Genomic DNA, 24,762 nt, shown 5'->3' on the forward strand with positions numbered 1-24,762 from the left:
AGGGTGTTGCTCCCAGAATACAATTTTTCATGACTTCTCCACACTTTGGCTGAATAATCCAACTGCAAAGGAAGTGGATTCATCATAAATCAAAAAACGTTTGATGACTCAGTTGAAGAACTAACCAAAGTCGGGCCTGGACCGAAATCTGACCCTGTTTTTGACTCAGTTGATCCAGCTGTCATGAAGGGTGTTTGGGTGGTTGTAGGTGTCACTCCTCTTTTTTTTATTGGGGCTCTTCCAGGATTAGGACTTCCATTTGTTTCTGTAAAAACATTTGGAAGCCATTTGCTAATGTTGGATTCACTGGAGCATTTGGTTCTAGTTTAATCTGCACTTTTTCGTCAATTGTCTGCTTTGTTTTGCAGGTGACCAAATGTAGCTGAATCCTGGGGAAGATCATAAAAGGAAGCACCGGTCTGATTCAGAACACGCTTCTCAGTTCACTTCATTTGTTTCTATTCATTTCAGTAAGAATGAAAACTGAATTTTCACTTCCTGCTGCTTGTTTCAGGCACCACAATCCCAGGTAAGCAGCTACTGTACTTGAATCGTTTTTTTTTTTTTTTTTTTTTGGAGGGGGGTGGCTGTTTGCTTCACTACAGTCTTCAGATCCTTCTTGGAGTGTCAGGTAAGAAAACAGACCAAGTCTCCTAAAACTTAAAGGGATTACTCACCCAATTGCACTGACTCCACAGTAAGTAAGTCTATCTGTGTATTGACAAGAGGAGGGACTTCCAAAGCGGATGGGCAACTGCTCGGAAGGCGTGATCTCCCCTGGTTTTATGGTGAGTTTTAGGGATAGTTTCAAGTTTTTTTGTTTTTGTTTGCAGACCTCAAAGGATGAGACAGAGAATAAGGGGTTAAAAGATAAAAAAAGGTATGCAGGAGTTTGACCATGCAAAACTTTGAAAAGTATGAGTAGAATTTATAAATCAGTTCTAATATAGGGCCTTAACAGGTAACATGGAGACTGGTCTTTAGCGCACTTAGTGCTAGCCTTACTATTGACAGATTATTGGCATTTGATAGTTTTGTTTTTCGTATTTTCACCTGGTTCTATTCCTTTTCATGGTGTTCTCTTAAAATCTGTTTTAAAAGCTTTTTTTATTGTTTTAAAAGCATTCACAGTGGTCTTTTAGGTATGTTCATGCTATTTTTTACCAAAATATGTTTTTTCAAAAACGTGTTTTCTAGGATCTAGTTTCTGTGGATTGGCAGTAGTACATTAGAAATTCAGCATTGACTGTATAGAACTGGACAGGGCGAGTGTGACCTCATCTCTGGCTCCAGTGAAATGAAGCCAATTCAGTCCCCATTTTTCTGCGATACGGACATCGCCATGTTGGAGCCAGCTGACAATGATTGGTCTGAGTCAACGTTCCTATAGCAACTACTGTCGCCAATCATGACTAAGCTAAAAATAATATGTCAATAAGATGTAAAAATAAGGTATCAGAGCGAGAATGGTTATTCTGTCAAACATATTTACTGAACAATAACGGCTTAGTGGCTTCTTGGAGCCAGCAGGAACTTCCTGTTTGGAACGCCAAGGGGGAGGAGTCACTCAGTCTAGTTCTCTATTTACAGTCAATGAAATTTACCTCTGACTGTTGGCGCAGAGTAAGCTTATCCCAATTTCCCATCACCTGTTTGCGTGCTCTCCCGCTAGCTTACAGTCAATTGTGCCAATGCAACAAAAATGGTGACCAATATTGGAGCTATCCAACTGTACAGTTTTGATCCAGATCCCAGCTTGGAAGAGGAAAATAAAGATGTACATGGATCTGTTTGTCTGTAAGTAGATGCATCAGAATGGAGTAAAACAGGGAGCTTGTGTCCGAGAGTCTTTTCTACATCACAAATACAGTCTTGTCATTATCATTATCATCTGCTTTCTTATTCACCAGAATAAAGAAATACTCTGAAGCTTAATTTATGTTTTCCATCATGAAAACAATACCTTAAGAACATGTTAAGAACACTTAAAACACAATTTCATAAGAGTGGATCTTTAAGGACCGAAGTGTTTTACTTTTTGTCCTTTTTAAGTAAAAAATTTTGACTTTGGGTATTTTCATCAATATTTTACTTTTTTGGGATTTTTCTTTTAAGTCTGCAAAAAATAGGGAGACTGTTGTCGGATGAACAGAAAAAAATGTCAGTTTTTTGGGGGTTTTTTTTAGAGTAGGCAAAAATGTCAAAATAGGTTTTCTCCATATTTTTGATTTCCAAGTAGAACAGTTGCTGTTCCCTTTCATGCAGATAAACTTGGTAAGCGTCTTCGTAAAATGAAGCTTGGTTTGAGGCCGATGGTTTAATGCAGAAGTTGGCTTAGAGGAAGTTTTAAAGATTTAGAACCATATGATGGTTTACAATTCTGCTTTGGTCCGTGCTGATCAAAAGATTAAAGCTGTCCAGTGCAACAGCGTTGCTTAACCTGAACGTGAACATAGCTAGTCGTGGATAATCACCTTTCTGGTGATCTAATCTCAAACAGCAGATCAGAGGCTTTGCAAAGATTATTGAGAAAGATTGTTTTCATCCTCAGGATAAAACATGGTACAGAACAATTTAAAGACATAACATTTACATATGTGATCAAATAAAAATACGAAGAACTGATCATGTAGACCAAGAATTTTTGCTAATCTCATCAAGATGATTAATTTTGACTCGAATGGCCTCCTAGAGGCAGCTTTTTTATACCTCCTTCTTTGTTTGAATTATAAAAAAAAAGGCGCCTTGGAAAAGACAATGCGTTTATTGATTTGTCATTTTTTGACTGAAAAATCATTTAGGTTATGATGGAATCTTCATCTACATCCATCACTGTAACTTCTAATGATCATTAAATATTTATTCTTCCAATCGCTCTTTCCTGTCACACTGCAAAAAGGAAATACAGCAACAAAACCCTGATGTTCAATAACTAATTTACTTTAGCTCATTTTTCAAACTGTTGTTCATATATTTATTACCTATGAAGTCATTTTTACAATAATGGATTGTCTGTAATCGATTAACATTTGCATGGGGCAAACCCAAAATGTGATTTAGTGGGACTTTAGAGCCATTGGGATAAGTGGGATTTTAGATCCAGAATTTAAAAAATGATGGTAATATCTATCAAAAAGCTAAAGTTTTGAACAAAAAGCCATTCTGTTTCTATTTGTGATGTCAGTCAGTTCTGCTTTTTCTCATATTATCATTTGTTGAAAAGAAGCATTTTTTCACTTACCTGCCTAATGATTCGTTCATTTTTCAAATTTTAATTAAAAAGGAAGAAGAAAAAAGAAGAGGTAATCTTTATTAATTGAGCTTTCTACATGGCTGCCCTGCTGAGAGAAAATTCTCTGAAGTCACAGGACGGCTCATCTATCATCCTCCTGGAAACATTGCCTTTAGCAGAGGCTGCCCCAAAGCCACTCACAGGCGTTTTTCATCATGCTGAAGTCTTTTCAGTCTCTTCACGGTTTTGTCATTGTCTCTTTGGCTTGTGGAAGAAGTCTGCTGCACTACATCAGCGTCACAACATTGCTTCAGCGGTCTTCTGAATTGTCCAGTCAGCAATTCTAAAGGCTGATTATAAAACCATCAGATGCCTGATTCGACTAAAGCTGGATCTCACAGCCCAAATTATGAATTAATTCAATTTTTTTATTCAGTAGTTTATTATTCCATTTTATTCTATATTTATTGGCATTCTAATGAGTATAGTGTAATTTTTTAAAATTTTTTGGTCACAAAAACCAGGAAAGACAAGAAAAAAGTAATAATTAAAAAGAATTATAATATGATTCATCAGTTTATATTATCTTTTTTTGTTTTTTTAACCAAATCCCCAAACTTTATCAAATCCTGACTTGAAAGCCTTTACAGACCCTCCCATCAGTTATCATGGAAATTTGTAGAAACACAATAAATGAGGTCGATTCTGGTTGCATTTCCAACTCTTGACTGACAGCCAAGTCAAATTCTGACTATGTATGACTCATAATCCATGGATTTCTTTAAGCCTGCTCAACCATTTCATTCATCCTAATTGCTGAAAACTCCTTTGTGTCAGCAAAGCGTTTTAAAAATAATACTGTTGTTACCAAACACTGCAGCAGAAATTTGATTCATGTCATGTCAGACGCAACAAACTTTGGTAAATTTAAAAAAGTTTGACTGTAAAAACCAAGTCTGTCCGTTTAGTTTTCAGTCAAAGTAACTTGCAACTTTTAAATGACACAGAATGACTTTTTTTTTTTTTTAGAAAATATATCTCAAAGCAAATATTTGCTCCTTATTAAAAAGAAGAGGAACATTGTGAAACTCAAATCAGATTAAAGCCACGAGCAGCATGGTATGGTTCGCAGACGCTACCCGCCCCAACCCAAGCCGCCCACTATTTGTTGTTTTTACATCCATAGCAACCATTTTATATTATTGGTCACCTGGGCGTGACAAACGTGTCTATTTCATTTTTAGAAAAATTGGCAAAAGCAATTTTTGTTAACCACGCCAACATTCCTAATTTGTTCATGTCGTATATCACAAAACGGCTACCAAGCTGTAGGTCTTGTGGCCATCCCATAATAATTTTGTGACTTCCTTTGTTTATTCTTACATGTGTGTGTTGGTTTTGTTAGTGGATTTTGATTTTTTTTTCTTTTTGAACGCCATGTGAGATTTTATCCTAACTTATTTTTTACCACTTCGTTCAGTGTGATGTCATCATTTTTTGGTGGGGGTCGTTTACTATGACCAAGATTCCTTTTCACTGGGTTCAATGTGCGTTTTTGAGTATGTGGCAGGGGCAAATTTATATCTAAAGGGGCAGTGAGAACGAAAATTGCAAGAACAGTATGGTTCCTGTGGTCCAGGACATAATAAATATGCCACCTGTAATTTCAAATTGAAAAAAAGTAGGATAATTGAGTAAACAAATAAAATATTGATTTTACTTTAGTTTTATCTTGCCTATAAAAAATACTGTATATATCTCCTGTGAGGTTATATAAGTTAAGTTTATTGTACAAAAATAGGCAAAAATACTTCAAACTGAGAGTTTTTGAGAGACTTCAAAGCAAAATGTTTTAGTGTCCCAGTTTCACAATTCAAGTTCAGGCCTTGACTGAACAAAATTAGCGTTTTTACATAAACCTTTTCACACTGTGTTTGGTGTCTGCGTGGTTATCCATACTAATTAGGTGAACTGTAGTTGACTGTGATGGCTAATCAGTGCGGTGAAGGGGGAATGAAGCAGCGGCTCCTGTGGGCATGTCACCAAATCTCTGCTGCAAACTCGGGTCACAGTAAATTATGATCCAAAAGCAGCAGTTATAGTCATAAAAATCTCATGGATGCTAACTTTCTCTTTGTACATTTTCTTTTTTTCTCTACTGTGATGAAGATTAGTAAAGGTTTATGATAAAAAACGACTGTCTGACCCACTTTTCTTACCTGCTCTGAAATGAATTTGTCTATGTCAAGATGTTTGCAGCTCATTAGCCTTCTTTGTGAGTTTCTGTTTATTTTTGGCACAATAAACAGAATTAATTTTAAATCCCGGTTTGTAACGAGAGTGATTTTAATTAGCGAGGCTTTTATTGCTGCAGGACCTTCCAATTGCTCTGCATAAATGTTATTCCTTTCAAGTGCCTTCTGTTTTGGTTTCTGGGAAATGCTTTCAGCTATAACTGCTTATAGTTTGGTCGTGAGGGAATAAAGCAGGAAGGCAGAGGGGCTTTGTTCCACACAGTCAATGACTGTGAACTGAGGGAAACTTTTCTTGCTTCCCTATTGCTTGTATGTTCTTTCCAGTCTTGACTAGGAGCTGGAATGCACTGAGGTCGGTCTTTCAGAGGATTGATTTGGAACGAGGCCTGCGCCACAAAGGAAGCACAGCTGCTGTCTGGTTGGAGATCTGTCCATCACCATCTTCACCCACGATTGAGTCAGGTCAAAGGAATAGCTGACAAGCATGTGATTGATTCCACCTCTTCCATCACTGTAGTGAAAAGGCTAACACTTGACGTTTCACCTCCTATTTCAGGTACAGTGGGAGGGTCATGATTGGCAGGTGTCCTTATCTGATATGTTAGGAAACACAAGCCCTACCATAAACTTGACCGGCAAATTTCCATCTTGTTGATGTGAAATTGAGCAGAAAGGCAGCCGAACTGGACTTTATTGCTTCACCTTTTATTCCCGCTGATCTACGGAGCCCCTAAAGGGACATAACATTTTTAAAAAGTTAGAACTGGTTTCTAGTGCTCACCAGAAAGTGAGAAACGAGAAACCAAACACATGCAAAGTACTTTATTGTGCGCCCAAGTTACCAGTACTTTTTTTTTTCACTTTGATGTTTTGTTTTTTTTTGTTCATGATATTTTGTTTCGTTTGTTTTGAAATCAGTTTTTCAGTTCTCTTGGACAGCTACCGCCATGCAAAAGCCCAAGTTGGTCTAACCTGCAGGAAAAAGAGGTGTTCGTAGTTGTTGGAACTCCAAGTCAGATTATTCAAGATGAGGATTTCATCCGTCAATCAAACAACACAGTTTTTGTACTACTTGGAGGCTAAATATGAAAATATAAAAAATGGCAAATAAAATGTTACATTTACAGCCATCATCAATATTAAAACTACATAAAAAAGGAGGATTTTAATTTTACCTTAAAGAAAGCTGCAATGTTTTATTTTGGAGAGAACAGGAATTGACTTTTTGTTTAATGAGACACCTTGAACTGAATTGGTTGGATATTTCTCACCAATTCTCTTCCAACTGTAGGTGGCATACATGTTCTAGTAAACAGCAGAAAAATAAAGAAGAAGAAGAAGACCCTCCCTGCTCATCCAGTGTGAATGCCATCTGCTGAAAGCGTGTTCAAGAATGAATGTTGAAAAACATGCTAAATGCCCATAGTGAACACTGGTGCCAACCTATAACCACCAGAATCGATGTGGGGTTCAGTATCTTGCACACTTCGACACATCCTGTAAGGCGGGCACCAAACCTGCGATCATCTGATCAGAGGTTGACCGCCCTTCCTTTGCTCCACAGTTGCTTCTCTGATGTCAAAACTGATGTCTTGTGAGCTGTAACTTTAAGATAAAAAGTGACAAAATTCTGACTCTTACAAACATTATAATTATTTTACGTAGCGTGTTAATTTTGTATGTTTGCGGCCGTGAAGTAGTGATCATTGAACTGACCGGTATCTGCATCCTCATGCAGGTGGGAGTGATGCATTTCTGTGAGTTTAGCTCCCTTACCTCTGCTGGAGTCTGATGGTCGCTCATGCCAGGCGCAGCAAAAAGGGAACTACAGCTTTAGCACCCCCAGAACTTCATTTACTGAAGAGGACACCACTCACACGCTTCCATCTGTTACTCTACTTCCATGACCCCTTAGTCCTGGAAATGATCTCATGTTAAGTTTGTATTGAGTCAAAGTTGCCTCAAGAAATTCTGCATCTAGACGGGTTCTCAACATAACCAAGTTTGGTCATTTCTTTTCTTCTACTTCTAAAACTTATTTCCAAATAATAGACCAAGTTCAAGATTGACTACCAATTAAACATCCTGATTTAAAAAAAATTAAAAATAAGTTTAAATTTGATGCTTTAAAAAGATGCGACAGAAGTCTATTACTGATTGGCTTCATACCCTCCGCTCATTGCAACAGGAAGATTTCAGGAACAAACCAAACCAACTGCTGTTGTGGCACCAACATGCTTTTCATTGTTGTCCGAGATAGGATTACACACTCCCTCCAGCAGCTCCACACTTCAGGGACTCCTTTGTCGTATGTTTTGTCTCATAAAGAGCCAAACGTTTTCAGTAAACTATAGGTCTGGAATGCAGGGAGGCTCTTTTGGCACTTGAACTTTTTAGTGGAGTTTAATCTGTTGTAAAATGTGATATGAGGAAGCAGTTCGGGAGGATTCAGAGCCTGCATGGCAAAGCTAACCAGCATCAGTTTTAAATGAGGGATTCTGGCTTTTATTTGTATATTTTTCAAAAATAAAAGCACAACATTTTATTGATTTAAAAAACAAACTTTTAGCAGACGCTTTTTGTGTCGCGGAACTAAAAGATAGTCAGTCAGTGCTACAGCATAGACTCTGAAAAATGACACTCTAAAACCTAAAAACGCAGTAAATTTTACTATTTCTTTCCCTCATAATTTAAAATGCAATCTTATTTTAAAACTCTTTAAAAAAAAGCAACATTTAAATAATTGTATCAGGTACAATGAACACATATGGATCCATTTGGTTCATTTAAGCAAAACCAGCAAAGGATAAAAGGATGCTGGAGCGTTTCTGGGACGTTTAACTGTCAGCAGCAGACAGGTGGATCAGGCGACATGACTAATCACTCTTGTCTGATTAGAGTGGAAACATGCTGAAAGATCTGCAATGTCACACACTTTCTCCCCTGACATGCATTTCTGGCATATTTCTGATGCTGCTTCTCCGAAAAGAAGGTGGTTTGACATGCCCCCTGCCCTCCTCCCGGCCCTGCCGCATGTCATAATGGGATGAGGCAAATCACTTCCAGCTTAGAGCTGCAATAGAGATTGAATCAAACTGATCCCTAACAAGCTGTCAGCTCAAATTTGATAAAGCATGCATCAGAACTGGCCGGCTTGGCATCCATTTGGACAGGGCAGACAGGTCTTGTTCAAGCAATGTTATTTTCTTGGCTCTCAGTGTCTGCTTCTCTCTTCAGCTGAGAGTTCTGTCTTTTTAATGGATGGCGTCCAGGAGAAAAGCAATTTAGCGCAGACACTATTGCTCTTCTGCAGAGGAAGAATCACATATATGTATTCGTGTGCGTAATGGGTGGTGGTGACGCTCTTTTTCTTGCGTTTTCAGTCCCAGATCCCCTAAATCAGTCAATTCCAAAGTTCCCACATAGAGGGAGCCCATGCGCACTGAGGAACCAAAGCATGGAAATGCTGAATGAGTGAGTGAGAGTGCACAAGCAAGAGGAGAGAAACGGAGAGGAGTGGTGGTCGAAATCACAACCCTAAAGGAGGAATAATGTCTGACAAGCCAGCGGCACGAACGTCCACGCAAGCCGGGCGACAGGTTTGACGCGCGCGTCCCCTTTCAACTTTGGATAAGTCGGCAAGAAAGCTGGAGAGCAAGTGAATGTCCTGACAAGTTGATGTAGAGGAAAGGAAGACTCACTATTTTTAAATGTGAGCTTTGGTGGGGGGGGGGCGTGGATGGCAGAGAAGCAGCAGGCAACACGCTGGTCCTTGGCTGCAGTTGCAGCGAAGAGATGTGCGCGATGGAAGAGCGTCGCTGCGCGTAGACACGGATCCTTTTGGCGACCGTCAGCCGTTTTTAACCTTTAATTTTTTTTGTTTTATTTTTTTCCACATTTAGTATTTTTACTACAGACACATAAGACCAAAGGAAGGACGCAAGCTCTGCTAACGGATAAAGTCAGTTTTTCGGATCTGGTGATTTAAGGAAGCTGGTTGCGCACAGAAAAGCCAGTCTCTTCAAAAACACGTGGGACCTTCAAAGCTGTTTCAAATGAAGTTAAATGAGTCTCCCTTCATTTATTAATGATTGGCTTAAAGACGGGCAAAGTCTAAACTCGGTTTGAACATTTTAGTTCTCAGATTTGAACCTTTTCCATGGAGAATCCCGGCATTCTTTAATGCCATCTTTATGGCACTGGCATAGCACTGGCAGCCTTATAATGCGCCTGAAATTCCGAATGTGAAGCAGAAAGAGAAATCAGTTTCCTCTCAATCCTTCGAAATGACAAGCACCGGACCTGTCATTGTCTACGAGTGGCTCAAGACGCTCCAACTCCCCCAGTATGTCGAGGCTTTCGTGGATAATGGATATGACGACCTGGAGGTCTGCAAACAAATTGGAGACCCGGATCTGGATGCCATCGGCGTGTACATCCCACACCACAGACAGAGCATCCACGAGGCGGTGAGAAGGCTGAAGGAAGACGCCAAGGAGACGTCCAGCGGGCTCTATTTCACCCTGGAGCCCATGTCACCTGCAGCCGACATCTATGCTGGTCAGCTGGTAGAGTACGAGTCTAAAATGAGGGGGTCCAGGTCCTGGACTGAGCCCAACAGTGAGCGGTTTGGGCGCAATGGTGGGTACGTGGGCGCGCAGAGGAACCTGACGCTGGGCAACAGGAGAGAACAAGTGATTTACCCCAAACTGAAGCTGAAGATCATGATCAGGGATAAACTCATCAAAGATGGGATCAACCTGGCTAAGCTGCCCTACTCTAATAAGGTAACTTTCAATAAAACAAGAAAAACCTCTCATGTGGTAGTCAATCATAACAATCTTGAAAACTCTTGTCCCTTAGTTAGATGCATGACCAGAACAGGATTTGGTTAGAAGTACTGATTTTGAAAGCTTCCCATCATGCTCCAAATATGACACAAAAGCTCCCATCCCATCGTAGTTGCTGCTGGTTAGGCCAGCACATCTGTATTTAAAAAGGCACCTTTGACAGATGCGGTGAACACCAATCAAAGCAGCAGTTCGACATTCCACAAACATTTTCAGGATGGCTGCACTTTGCTCACAGAGCAGCTGTTGAGTGAGTGATGGCAGCAAAGTTGTGGCACATCAATAAGTGGAGAGCAAGGCAAAAAGGTGCTGAGGAGCATTCGCCTCTCTTGTGTGCATCTGTGGATTATTAATCTGCTCTGACCTCACCTGTCCCCTGGCTTTTTCGCCGCATTCGGTGTTGGTGGTGTTGCCACCCCGTTAGCCTGATGGATGGCCGACAGGCTGTCGATTGTAGGGGGCAGAGGATGAAGAGCGCCCAGCTGGGGAGGCTGCTGAAGTCACAGAAAGCAGCCAGACTGAGAGGGCCTCTTGTTTTCAGACTGATAGTGACCTTTCCTCAGAAGTGCTTGAGTCATATGCCTTACCAGCTGAGAGGACTCGGCTGGATTAAATCTGTTTGCACACAGGGGAGGCTTTAGATTGGAGTGTCTGCATGTGGTTGAGGATCACAATCCTCCCATGATCTTCAACATGTATGCTTGGAGCTCAACATTTACAAACGCATGATTGGCTCTTTGTGTAAAAAAAATAATAAAAAAACATTTAGGAAGCAGCAGTCTTTGCATGTTGTAGATTGATTCTGTGCTTAGTCATCCTAGCAGTGCCTTCTGCTGCTGAGCAACTGAAATATTAATTTAGGTGGATTTCTGCTGAAAGCCTGCAGATTAAGTCTCATTAATCGAGAAATGGAAGAAAAAAATAGAAACATGTTTTTTTGTGATAATTTCTGAGTTTTTGTATTACAGGCTTGTTTTTGGATTTCATCTGTGGGTGTTATCCTCATTCCACTTTTAGAATTTTGTGCGGTGATGTAATCAAAGGTATTTATCTCCATATCCGTGGGTATTTGTGTGCATTCAGTGACAATATTTCTGGAAAATGGCTTTCACTTTGGCGTGTTTTGTAATCTCCTTGTCTTTGTGTGTTTTGTCACTTTGACTAACTGTGAATCCCACAGAGATTTGGGATTTGTGGGAGATTAACAGTCAGATCAGAGCTGAAACAAAGCGCTGCTTTAGGAGGGGGAAGAATTTTTATTTATTTTTTTCTCCACCCTTTGAAGGCCGTATTTATTTACAGCTAGATCCTTGGCATTGAGGCTTCTGCGAGGAATGAGTAGGTCAAGGTCTCCCAACCTATTTTACTCCCCATGTATGTGTGTGTGTGTGTGTGATGGGGTTGTGTATTTGTGTGCAACCCAGTAGTTTGGAATTGGCTCCAGCCCAGTGCTTTTCTCCCCAGGAAAAACAAAACAAAAAAAATACCATGAGCAGTGATGGAGTTTACATAGCTGAGCTGTGATTTGAGGGTTAATGTTTCCTCTTTATATGCCCCTGAGGTGACACCCCCCCCCCCCCCCCACACACACACACACACAAGCAGCAGAGACGGGGGACAGAGGCGCTGTCAAAAGCAGAGGGAAAACAGGACTGTTGTCGATCTCAAGGGACTGTCATGGAGTATCATAAACAAGATCTTCATCCACATTTAAGATGCTTCTTGAGGTCTTGGCACGGGAGTGGGGTGGGGGTCACGCTCTGCATTTCCTGTCCCTCGGCTGGGTTTGTCCTCGTTTGTCATCAAGCGAAACATGAAGAGCAGCAATCAGAAATCCTCTAGTGTTGACTAAATGTGGTCTGCGGAGACGAGCCATCATTAAGACTATTGTCTATAAGGACTCTTCTGGGTGTTATAAATACCCACAATCCTAATCCAAGATGCTGAACCCCCCCTTATCTGAGAGTCTTACTCCTTGTGATGGAAACAAACACTTGTGCAGAGTTGCACATTTCACCAGCTTTTATCAACAAAACAATGGGAGCAGGAGACGGAGCCACCTGTTGACCGTTTTTTGGACAGATCTAAAGTCCCACTCCAATCATGTTCTGATCTATTTTCAAAGCACTCCCAGTTGTCTTCTAATTATATTTATGGAGTTTTTCGCCAATTTTTTTTTTAAAAACCTGCGTTGTTTCTAGGAAATCGTTTCTGCAGGGCAGCAGTGGGTCATTAGAAATTCACCTTTGACCGTTGGTGCAGAGTAAGCTCTTCCCCACTTCCCATCAGCCATATGTTTACATGCTCTCCTGCTAGCTTACAGCCCCTGACACCCCCAACTTAACATTATCAGTGCAACAAAAATGGCGAGCAATATTGGAGCTTTTAAATCGTACAGTTTTGATCCAGATCAGGATGAGGAAAACAAAGACGTACATGGATCTAGTTGTCTACAAGTTGTATTCTGTCACAAATGTGCTCTTTATTTTTTTTTCTATCTGCTCCTGATTCACACTTATTTGAATAATGAAATACATAGAACTGCAATTTAAAGCTAAATTTTCTTCATATGCCCTCCATCATTAGAAAACACAACAAGAACACGTTAAAAACCGAATTTTCTGTGTGGGTCTTTATTTTTTTTTCTGTTTTAACACAGTAAACCTTTTACATGTATAAGTTTGATCTCTTTGACTTATTCAAAATGCTAAATGTGAGATAAATCAAGATGGGCTGCACTGACCTTTTTGTCGAGCCTTTGTTGTAGATGTCACGCTGATTTTCTCCTACTAGAGTGTAAATAAATTCCTATAAAACCAGGTGATATTTTTTAATAAACACATTTCAGTAAATAATAGAGAAATGCAACATCAGCGAAGACTATTCAGCAGAACAAAGCATTTGTATCTAAATGCTGAAGAGTTTAACGGCCATGATCTTTGTTTTCTGTGTAATGTTCAGCAGTAGGATTAAAGGACTAAGATAAAAGTTACAAATATGAAGATTTCCTTTTTTTAGTGCAAGTTTCAAGGTCCTTGAAGATGCTTCATATTTCATTCATAACCTCTCAAACGGCTACTTGAAGTGTTCTAAATTCAGCTCTCACATTTCCCAAAAGAGAGGAAAAATGCTTTTATTTTTTATTTTTTAATTGCAAAAATGTAAAACTTGACATCTTGACATCACTACCAAATCGGAGTCCCTGATTGATCAAAGCTCAACTGGATTAACTTTCAACATGCTCAATGGCATAAAAACTAGCATAGCTGCACATGGACACGAAAGTTTTTAGCCCAAAATGTGCATTTATGCTCTTTTACATAGACTTTTTGTTGGAAGCACTTCAAGGTGCTGAGGGCAGTGTCACCGTATCTTTAGTGTCCAACATTTTTGCATAGTAAGCTTTCCCACATTTGATCCGCTTACTGTCCGATTAAAAAAGGAGTCTGTCACCATTTAACTTCGTTAATTATGCTTTACATTTCATTTATTTTATTCTTCTGCTCCACAGATCACTTAGATTTTTCAATTGATAAAGGAAAATGAAATTCCAATTTCCTAGCTTTACCTTAGTTAAGGATGTTTCCATCCTGGTCTCATCCCAGTGCTGCACCAGCGTCTCATTGTTGGCGGTGTGTCAGGAGGAAGTAGAGGCTAAACAGTGGGAGATTCTCCATTGTTTGCATGGATGCTGGTGGAGACGCATGTCCTTTCACTGGTGGGCTGTTTTGCATTCCCAATTTCCGACCATTGAAATGGGCAGCTGAGGCAAGTGTCCAGCATTGTGCTGATGAGTGGAGATAAAGACAGGGTAACAGGCAGGACTAGATGAGATTGGAAGTAGATGGGCAGATTGTTTATGGAGGCTGCAGAGAGAGATTAAGAAGAGACCGGTTGCCAATTTATTGGGAAATGTTGAAGTCAAGCCAGATCAGTTGGGGTGGAGCCAAAATGCTCGACCTTGGTGTCTAAAAAGGAACCAAGAAAAGGTGCTTTTTTTATTGTTGTTGAAGGAGGGTTTAAGAATTTTTGGCAAAGCACTTTCTGTTGGTCAAAAAGAGGAAGCTTCCAAGCACTCACCTCACTTCCTATTTCAGTTCTCTTATCTCCTTTATTATCCCAACACTCTCATCTGACAGGAAATTAGGGTTTAGTCTAAGATGACCATCTTTGTCTAAACTTCAGCTGTCAAGACTTAAAAATATAGGTCAATTTAGAAAATCTATTGAATTCAAGAAACTTTTTTCTGTAAACATGATCTTCTCTCCTCAAAGAAACCTAATAAAAAAGTTCTTTTGTCTAAAACATTTATTTTTAAAGGAAAGACTGCAATAAAAGCTTTCTTCCTTTATCTTTTTTAAGTTCAACCAGTGTTTTTGGGAAATATCTTCCTCTATCTTTTCCTGTTAGGCTGACATTTAGCCGCAGGGACAGAAGGCTTCTCCCGAAGCGTTCCATTTGCTCTGCTGAGAGCACTGTTTGCCCAGCTTTTATTAAAGGCTCCTTTAGGGCACAATCAACAGAGTACTCATAAAGGGAAAGTCATAAACAAGTCAAGGACCAGCGCTATTGTCCTGAGAGGATAGGGAAAGTCAATTAGTATAGTGAGCTGCTGTTTACATTACAGAGCAGCAGTGTTTTATGGAACCCTAAACAGGGATAGACCACATTTCCATCATGTTGAAAAGTTATGCATTTCTCTCATAGCAGCTCTTTTTGGGAGCATTAAAGTGTAATTTAACTCAAAAACTGTAACTATCTGCAGAGAACGGCTGAGGATCGACATTTACCCTTCTGACCACATCATTTGTATTGAAACACAAAGCTTTGATGCAGATGTGAAATTATATGGACCATGATCAGATGTCACACTAAAAGTCCATCCCTTATGCCACGTACACATCAGCATGAGTGCACGTGAACATGATATTTGAGTCTAGAACCCCGAAACGCAATCATCCACGCATTCACATAGACTTTTCACTGAAAGCGTTCGCTTGAACGCACTTTTCCTAGCGCGCTGTCAACATAGCATTATGCTACTATCGCTACCCAATACTAGCGCATGTACTCACAGTTGGATGGGAAATGATGAAGTGGTGCAAATCTTACAAATCCAGACTTTTTCTATTACATCATTATTCCGACATATGAAAGACTTAATACAATTCTGGCTGGGCACAAACGGTCTAAGTTTTTCCTGAAAACTGTCATAGAAACTTGTGAATGAACGCGTTAACGCAAAAGTTTTGAATGCAGAAACCCGAAACACAAATATACACGCGTTTACATAGACTTTTCATTACAAGCAGTTGCTTTGCGTTTCCGAGCCCGCTGTGAACATAACACTATGCTACAACCTAATACCAGTGCATGTACAGTACTCAGTTAGAAAAGGCTTGTTGCGAAATGTCACGACCAAATCCGAGTCCCTGATTAGTTTAACTTTCAACGCACGTTCAATGGATGCGTGTTTTGTACGCAGCGCCCAAAAACTGACTTGAAAACGTGCGTGGCAAAGAGAGAATTGAACGTGGAACGTTATGTTGATAGCATTATAGCATTATAGCCATATCTTAATATCAGAAAGCGTTTTTCTTTGTATCATTGCGCGTAGCTGGCCTTCTCATTTCAGCAGTAAAAGAAGAGAGGAGTCAGTTTGACCGTCTTGCTGTTAGTTTGAAAAAGAGCAAAGTTTTGCCAACTATTTTAACAATATTTATTGTGATATGCATCCCACTTAAAAAGTTTTTCCGTCACAGGCAGAGCTTGAAATAAAGCCCAACAGCAAGTCATCAAGACGGTTTAATTTTCCAGCGAGCTGAGGAACAGGTCCCGATGACACACATTCATGACAGATACATTATCAGAGCTATTCTGGTCCAAGGTTTCAGCAGCTTCCAGACAGCCTGTCTACATTACACACACGCTGTCGAATACCACAAGACTGAAGGCGGCATCATCAATATCCGCTTGTCCTTGCTTCTATTTTTTTCCTCCTTTTCTTTCTGTGTATGTCAACCTTTTTTTCAATTTTATTCTTCCTTCAGAAGTCTCTTCAGTTCATGTCATCACCAATGAAACCTCACCACTGTGAGTTAGTTCAAAGAGAAATAGTTTTTCTTTAAGTCGCTTCTTCCTGATAAAACTATTATTCCCTTTGATGTAAATCCTTTGAACGCAGCTATATGTAGAAAGAAACAAGTTTCTTGTCTGCCTCAGCAAACAGACGAGAAGCTGCATCAATGCTTGTTTGGTTAAAAAGTAACTTTTTAAACTAATATTTTAGCAAAACACACAAGATGCAATTACTTAAAATGTCTTTTTTCTGTTTGTCTTTGAAATGGAGAATTTGCCCAAACCCATTCTGATGATTTACTGAACCAAAAACCTGGGAATGCCATCAAATGTGTCTATCTTTAGGAGATTCCTGCTTATGCTTGTGGGCTGGCTCACGTTTAAGGTTTTTTGAAAGGGGACTCTGTCACAGTCTCATTAAAAACAAATATAAAAAGTTATAGTTCGGTGTGCCTTATATATGGCATAAGTTAAAAAATAGACCATTCATTGACTGTGCATCTTATAAACCAGTGCACCCTCTAGTGTGATAAACCAACATTTGAGCAAATATTTAAGACTTTTGTATTTCCTTTTTTAGTGCTTCAGCACCTTCAGGGACCAGCTTCAGCTGTCAACATTGCCACTGGCATTTTTGTCTGATATTTATTTTTTCTCTTATGAAGTTTATTTCCTGAGCAGTGTGTGATAATGTGACCAATACTGACCCCGCTCTCCTTAAAACTACAGATGTCGCAGAAGAATGACACAACCAGAGAGATGTCAAGATAGCAGACATGAGCGTCTGTCAGTGTCAGCATACAGGCTCCAGACATGCAGTTTACAAATCAACACCCTGCTAATGTCTTGTCGTCTCTCCCAGGTGCTTGTTACTGCCCTCGATGTGATCTCTCTGGTGAACATTGTCTAATTTCCTCATAAATTGTAGCATTTTTTTCCTGTAAAACACTTCCATTTTGGGTCCTGTAGGTGCCCAGTTGTGTGTCTGCAGTTGTTTGAATTGTGAAATTTTCTGGATATGTGTGACTTTGAATGACTGAACATGGTTCCTAGACACGTCTAAGCAAAGAGGCAGTTTTAGTTTGTAAAACAGAATTTTTGTTGGAAAATTTGCACGATCACTGAACTGTAGCCATAGCCGGGCCAACTTTTTTCCTCAAATGATGACTGATTTGGACGTTGTTTGACAACATCGTCACCGACCACGCTTGTGCATGGTTAAAGTTATCACTTATAAACTGGTGTTCAATCTTTTCTCTGACAAACTGCTTTATTTTGCTGTGGAAAGTATAATGAAATGAATGAAATTAGTATATCCCGTGATAACGGGATGGTAGATATCGTTATCACAAGAAATTGAAAAGCAAGGTCGGCTGCTTGCGGCCTATAAGAAATTATAGTAATATATTTACATTTGCTCAACACGTTGATGCTTTAAGGTTTAAAGTACAATTGTAGTCATGGAGATGAGCGCATAATGAATGTTTTGTTCTGTGTTTAGTGTTTTCTCACAAATAATAATTTATTCTAACAAAGCTGAAAATGAAGACAAATTGCAAAAGTGAAGCTGTTGGGCAAACTGGCATTTTTTCCCCAAATTCAAAAGATTATATATTTTAACAAACTAAGAGCTTTTTTTCTTTATTTGTTTGTTGTTTAAACTTTTGCAAGATTTATTTATAGGCTTAGGTAAAAATGTAACCTGTAGCACCCTGCTTACATGTTTTGCCCCAATTTAACTATAATATTCAAATCATTTGTCTTTTCTGTAAGTATTTTTGGAGTGAAAGATGACAGTTTTTGCTTCAAAGTCTGCACCATAATGGTGGAAGATCCCCCTCCTACAAAAAAGATGAACTGGCCCACGCGAGCTACAGTTACATGTCACTCCAGATTATCTTGTCCCCTTTTTTTATGGGATTTAATGCAGAGGCGCAGAGAGATGATGGCAGTGAGTAAGAGTGATAAAAAGACAGGCGGGAGAGTGTGGATAATTACATTGTCTGAAGCTCAGCAAGGTGCATGGAATGTAGTGCAACCAACTCTCAACCCCTCTCTTATCTCTAATTGGTCTATTTCCAAGGCAGGGGGCCAGGAATACACCAACAGCTTTGATCATGGAGACCACACCAGTGTCAAAATGGCTCTACCTGAGTGCTTTTGTAGTGGCTGTGTCTGGTGTGGGATTAAATCAAACTAAACCTGTGCGTCTCTTTTTTTGCTCTGCTTCCCTGCGGCTCTACATACCTGAATCTGAACTGTAATTACCAGACAGCTTCAGCATTCCTCAAACACACCCACATTAACACACACGTACACGTCCATCATGTATTGTTTATTGCACAAGTTCTTTCTTAAACGCTCTGGAGGCATTTCACAGACACACCTTTTCTCCTGGGTAAATTGTTGACTTAAACATTTAGCGTGTTTCTTATGAACTCATGAACAAAGTGCTAAAGATAAACTTAATGGAATGTTGTGATGAAAGGTGTGTTTTTATTATTGGCCTGGTGTATTCTTTCAGCCCTTGTTTTACCTCTGTTCCCCCACAGAGGCTTAACAGAGCTGGGAAGAAATGCACCAACCTTCCGCAATTCTCACAGCTGAAGAAAGGCAGTAAGCTATAGTTTTTTTTCTTGTTTGACCCAGGACTTCTTTTTTGGATTGTGCATCCATCATCAGCTGTAGACATATGACTGATAGGAATATTTGCTGTTTGATTATTTTATTCTGAAAGGGGAGTTAATCCAACTGTATCAGCTCCTTCCCCATGGGATCCTGCCAGCCAGTCAAACTCGTCATTAGCGCATCAGTCTAGACACGCTCAGTGTGAAGGGCTTCAGTTTGCAACACTAATTGCAGCTTTTTGACCTATGTGCATGTTAGAGTTAATAGTTCTATTCACTTTATGCTAATCACTTGCCACACAGCTTCATGCTGCGATCAAGAGATTCCACTGTAGCTGCTAAGCCTGTCCCAAAACCTTTAATCATGTGAGGCACACGTTGAAGCTCCACTGGGGTTTCAGTGTCTCTTGTTTCCACAGACGGCTGTCTGGTTACGTTTTTTTTATTTTTAAGCTTTAATTTGGTAGCATTTTCCAAATGCATAAACGCAGAAGTAACGTTAAAGCCTTGTTTCCACTGAGCGTTCCGGTCTGGTCCATTCCTATATTTAATATGTTTCCACTATTAAACCAGATTGAAACATACCACTTTTAGGCCCCCATTGGTTGAATGTCTATAGAATAATGGAGCTGACTGGTTAGGGCGGAGCTTCTGTCATCATACAATGAAACCCCTTGATTGGTGGAAGGTCATTAGGACAAAAGAAAGCGCCAAACCAGAGCCAGTGTATTCTTCTCTTAAACAAAATTAAGTGACTTGTATATACAAAGTACCAAAAGCCAAGCGGAAATAAAGATAACTACTGGATGACCTCCATTGTCATTGTTGATAGCTTAGCTTTTGCTGTAGTCGCACTACTAAGACACAAAGCTATGCAATCGGTCTACACCCCGCGTGTGCCATGACAGTCCAACTTTGAGTGGAAATGCTCGCCTAGATTGCCTGGACCAATTCTAAACCATGCCATACATCTCAGAAATGAGGCCTCAAGCTACGTTCACACCACCTGGCAACTTTCAATGAAAAGTGCGTAGATGCACGTTTTGGGCTTCTGTGTTAAAATCTTCTGCGTTCATGCGTAACTACACAAGTTTTTTTACAAGTTTTTCAGGCTCCACAAAACGCACAACCATTAAAGTTAAGCCAAGGGACTTGGGTTTGGTAGTGAAGTGTGAATAGGTTCCTTTTTAATTAACCTAGCCTCTTCCAATTGTAGGTGGCAATAATGCGCTAGTAAACGGAAAAATAAGAAGAAGATGAGGAAAAAAAGCCTCTCCCTGCTTGTCCACTGTGAAAACCATGAGCTAATTAAATGTGTGAACGTAGCTTGTAGGTCGTTAACTATATGATGTTTTGAGTGAAATGGTTCAAGGTTTTATTGCAGGTGTAACAAATGTTTTTAGTGGTGCTTTCCTTTGAGTCTGGCGATCAGTGAAGGAGAGAATTCCAGAAATTTCACACCCACATTTGCTTTGGTTTGGAATCCTTGAGAGCCAACCAGACTATCTGTAAACATCCGGCACTTGTGACAGTCAGTCTGTTTTAGTTTTGTTGAGTAAACTTTGTGTCTTCTCTAAATGCACAGGCCCTGTTGGTTTACTTTTGTTTTTTGCTTGAAAAGTCTGTCTGCTTTAACTGAGTAGCTTTAACTGGTCCCAGGTTAAAAAAAATACCTTTTTATAGACTGGCCAAAGTTTAAAGATCTGATCCACACCAGAGTATAGGTGAACTTTCACATGTGCCAAATGATGTGGATTTTCCACACAAACTGCAGTTGACTGCATGGATCAGTCTTAACAACCTTTAGTAGATACTTTTTTTTTCTTTTATTCCCTCTTTCTCAGATTTTAAACTGCTTTTCCCTTTCATTTTCTTTTGCAAGTTTAGCTTAATAGTCACTCAAACTACTGTCATTGAAGTCTTTCTCTGTTCTCACAAATTCCTTTTGTAATGGGTAGCCATGTTTCAATCATTTTGATTAGTACCATATTCTCTCCACTATAAGTCCCTCCGGAATACAAGCCGAAGCATCCCAGAAATGCTAATAAAGAAGAAAGAAATACATATAAGTCGCATTAGAGTATAAGTCGCACTTTTGGTAGGAAAGGAAGGATACTTCTGAATAACTGTACCAAGCCTAGCGTAATGCTACGTTCACTGCATCAGTAAGTGACCACTTCCAATAAAACTTCTACATAAGTGCATTTTGGGCTTCCGCATTCAAAACTTCAAAACTGTTGAAATTATTTAAGGCGGTATGTGCCCAGCCGTAAGTATATGACATCAAGTCTTTCATTTATCGGAATAAAGCTTTAAAGAGAAAAAAAAAAAGCCTGGAGCAAGATTTGTGAGATTTGCACTGCTTCAACATTTCACACCAAGCTTCTTCCAACTGTGAGTGCATGCGCTAGTATCGGGTAGCGACAGTCCAGTGAGAGCACCATATGCTAATAGCACGGTCAAGAACCCGCCTCACTTAGTACGTTCTTTCATGGTGTGAACGTAAAATAAGGCTGAGCTGGGCTTTTTCTGTGTTGCTGTCAGTAGTAAATACTGATACACCCACCTACAGTGCCCTCTAGTAGAAACACATTAGCCTATTAATGTATTTATTTATTTTTCTTTTTTTTTAAGTCACATATAAGTCTCACCTGAGTATAAGTTGCTTCCGGGCCAAACTTTGCAAATAACTGCGACTTATGCTCTGTACATACGGTATGTCTTTGTAGTCTTCGATTTCCTTTTGCAAAATTACCAAAGTATGGGTTTGATAAACAGTCATCTAAGACTCAAGGTTTCTGCTTCATTGAGTGTTGGACTGAAACCTATTATCATGTGTAACCGGTCTAGTTAGAGATGGTTTCTTTTCAGAGGGGATTAGGCTAAGTCTTTACTTGTTTTCACATGGAAGTCTTCAATGTTTTTTAACCCCTAACATCTGTTTCTAAATGCTGAGGTTTGTGAATTTTTGATAAAATGAGCCAAAACCATCAAATGACCATTAACAAAAAAAACCTTGTCCTACATCTTTGACAGCATCTCTGTCTCATAAATGCAGATTGATGGTGGCAGGGGAAGTGTCATTAATCCGGCATATCATCTCCCACACAAAAGCCAGAGGATGAGCAGACCAAAGCTGGTCTAGATCTCACATCTCGAGAAGCCCCAGTCATGCATCAGGAGTTTTGTCTGCTCCACGAAACAGCAGCTTTGCCTCATTCTCACTCGCTGAAATACTATTGACAGACCTGTCAAACTGCCACGCTAGGAGAGAAAGATGGAAAACTGGCAGACAAATTGTTTCAGACAGTCTGGAAAAAAAAGCACACAAATAAATTCCAGGAAATATGCTGCTTCCTGAAAGGATGATGCAATATTCACATATTTGTGTTTTACACCATTTTTTTTATTTATTTATTACTATTCATATTTGTTAGGTTCAATGACTGCCCATTTTGAGTTGAAAGCACACGACTTTTATTTAAAAATGGAAAAAATATTTCAATAAGGGGTTATGCTGTCAGTCCATGAACCGAACAAGAATAGACATTACAGAAAAACATCTGACGAAAAATTAAAAAAAAAACAAAGCCTCACATCAAATTATAGCTCGGTGCGTCACTGATGCATTTGAGTGTAAATGAGGCATCATTTGATAACACTGGTGTGGCTTTTATTTATCCCCCTCCCCAGTATTCCCATGACAGCAGTTGTAACTGTGTCGGAAATGCATGCTTCAGGTTTGGACAGCGGCATGCAACCACTTGGCATCTCTTTGTTGAACTGCATTGTGATGTGGGGTTTTGTTAGCCTGTACAAGGAATTGTTTTCTTTCCCCTTGGACGAGAACCCACTGTCAGAGTGGAACAATGGCTGCAGGGTTGCAGCTCCTTTTCTCAGCTGCCCCTGCAGCTCTGATCCCTGTCCACTCCATTTATGGCTTAAGAATTAAATGCTAATGCCCTTCTGTTTGGCGCCCCCTGCCTTATTTAGATTAACTAAAAGCCACATACTTAAAACTTGTATTTTGTGGTCTGAAACAGACCCTGGCAACTTTTCAGTGGAACAAGGGAATCAGTCAGAAGGCTAGATTACCCTGCTAAGACTTCTTAAAAGATAAGAAAAGGTCTCGACTGATTCCAGCAGTGGCCGTGCTTGGGCTTCTTTGGAAGCAGATTAGCAAGCTGCAGTGAAAGTTGAGGTTAGCTGGGATGTGCAGAGAGAAGGTGTTCATTGTCATGCAGGAATTCCAAGCTTAGTTTAAATCAATTGTTATGTAAAGCAGACATTCATATTGTACAGTCTGCTTTGAACCGAGTCTTCCTCTTTGGGCTTTCTGTGCCTTTTATAGAAGAGAAATGTGTTTTATCCGTTTCACTTCACTACACCTGCCCACAGGTGCATGAACCATCATAAGGTTGTGTTTTCCAACCAACAGCTATTCATTTTTCTGCAGAAAGAGTCTGGGGAAGAACATCTTCAGTCATAAACATGTTCCCCATCTCCCATCATTACACTGTTGTGATTTCACACAACAGTGTACAAAGCTGGAGTGTTCTTGTTGTTGATTAGAATTGCAGAGGAAGTGTACCCTAATCAGAATATTGATGTGTCCTCTTCATTTGTGGTAAAAGCTTGAGAAGACTGTTGTAATCAAATGATGCTTTCCATTAACAAAAGGGGATGATTTGTTTCTCTTTATGATGTGATTTATTTTTTTGCCAATATGTGACTCTGCAATTCTCATTTTAAAAAACGTCAGAATCTGAGATATATTTTTATGGACAGAAGAAACTTGTGTGGGTAATACTTGATGTGTGTACATAATACTTCGTGTGTGCATAATACCTGATTTGTGTTTGTGTACTACTCAATATGTGTGTCCGTACTACTCGATTCGTGTGAGCATAACACTCGATTTGTGTGTGCGTAATACTTGATTTTTTAACTCGATACAATACATTTTTTGCGTAACTGTGTTTACCAGCTATTGTGTATTCACGTATACACTTGAATATCAAAAATCTACAAATATGAAATATAATTATTTAAGTTATAATCTTAGTTTTAATTGGCTTTACTGGAAAATGGAGTTTTAGAAAACAGGATTTGGGATTGGGAACAGGTGTGTTTGGGTCCTAAAAGCTCTGATAAAAGGCACCCGGACGTCTTTTTTGTACTTGAAACGACATAAGTCTGCTTTCAGGAAGCCTTTTCAAACCTTCAGCCTTTAAAAACCAAGGCCACTTGTTTCCCATTTGAGCACTTAGGGTGACCTTCACCCGGATCATTGAGAATCTGCACAAACACTTATCGTTGGGCTTCTTTTCACCTTTTTCAGGATTAAAGCGTTGTTTTCCGGTGCTATGAGTAGAAACACTCCTCCACTAGACTGACTGTCTAATGTTCATTGTGTCGATAAGTGCATGTTGAGGACTTTTCCATTTGTGGATCCTTAAAAAGCTTCTTATGACAGCTGCTGTAACACATTTGTAGACTTTTAGTCTAAAAAACATTTCAATAATACAGTAAAACACTGAATGTACTAATGTTTTCAGAAATTAGGTCGGTAGGTTTAGTTTCCTGTTAGGAGACTCAAAAATCTATATTTAAACTAAAGCAAAAAGCAACATAAAAATTAAATTTACACAATACACTGTAATAAATAAAATGTCTATAAAATTCAAGGATGACATTTAAAATAAGCTTTAAATGGAAGG

At 39.5% G+C, this 24,762-nt stretch overlaps 1 protein-coding gene across 11 annotated transcripts in view; it reads left to right on the forward strand.

Annotated features, from left to right (window-relative positions):
* Positions 1 to 8,942: 8,942 nt before the first annotated feature.
* sash1a (SAM and SH3 domain containing 1a) overlaps positions 8,943 to 24,762 on the forward strand; it is a 167,971-nt gene continuing 152,151 nt past the window's right edge. For all 11 annotated transcript variants that reach the window (XM_078942723.1, XM_011491627.4, XM_078942724.1 and 8 more), the window contains exon 1: positions 8,943 to 10,274. In XM_078942723.1, coding sequence (XP_078798849.1) covers positions 9,774 to 10,274 — 501 coding nt within the window. In that variant the 5' untranslated portion in view covers positions 8,943 to 9,773. The remainder of the gene's footprint in view (positions 10,275 to 24,762) is intronic.

The sequence above is a fragment of the Oryzias latipes genome, chromosome 24, assembly GCF_053564925.1.
Source record: "Oryzias latipes strain Hd-rR chromosome 24, Olatipes_Hd-rR_3.1".
Classification (NCBI taxonomy): Eukaryota; Metazoa; Chordata; class Actinopteri; order Beloniformes; family Adrianichthyidae; genus Oryzias; species Oryzias latipes.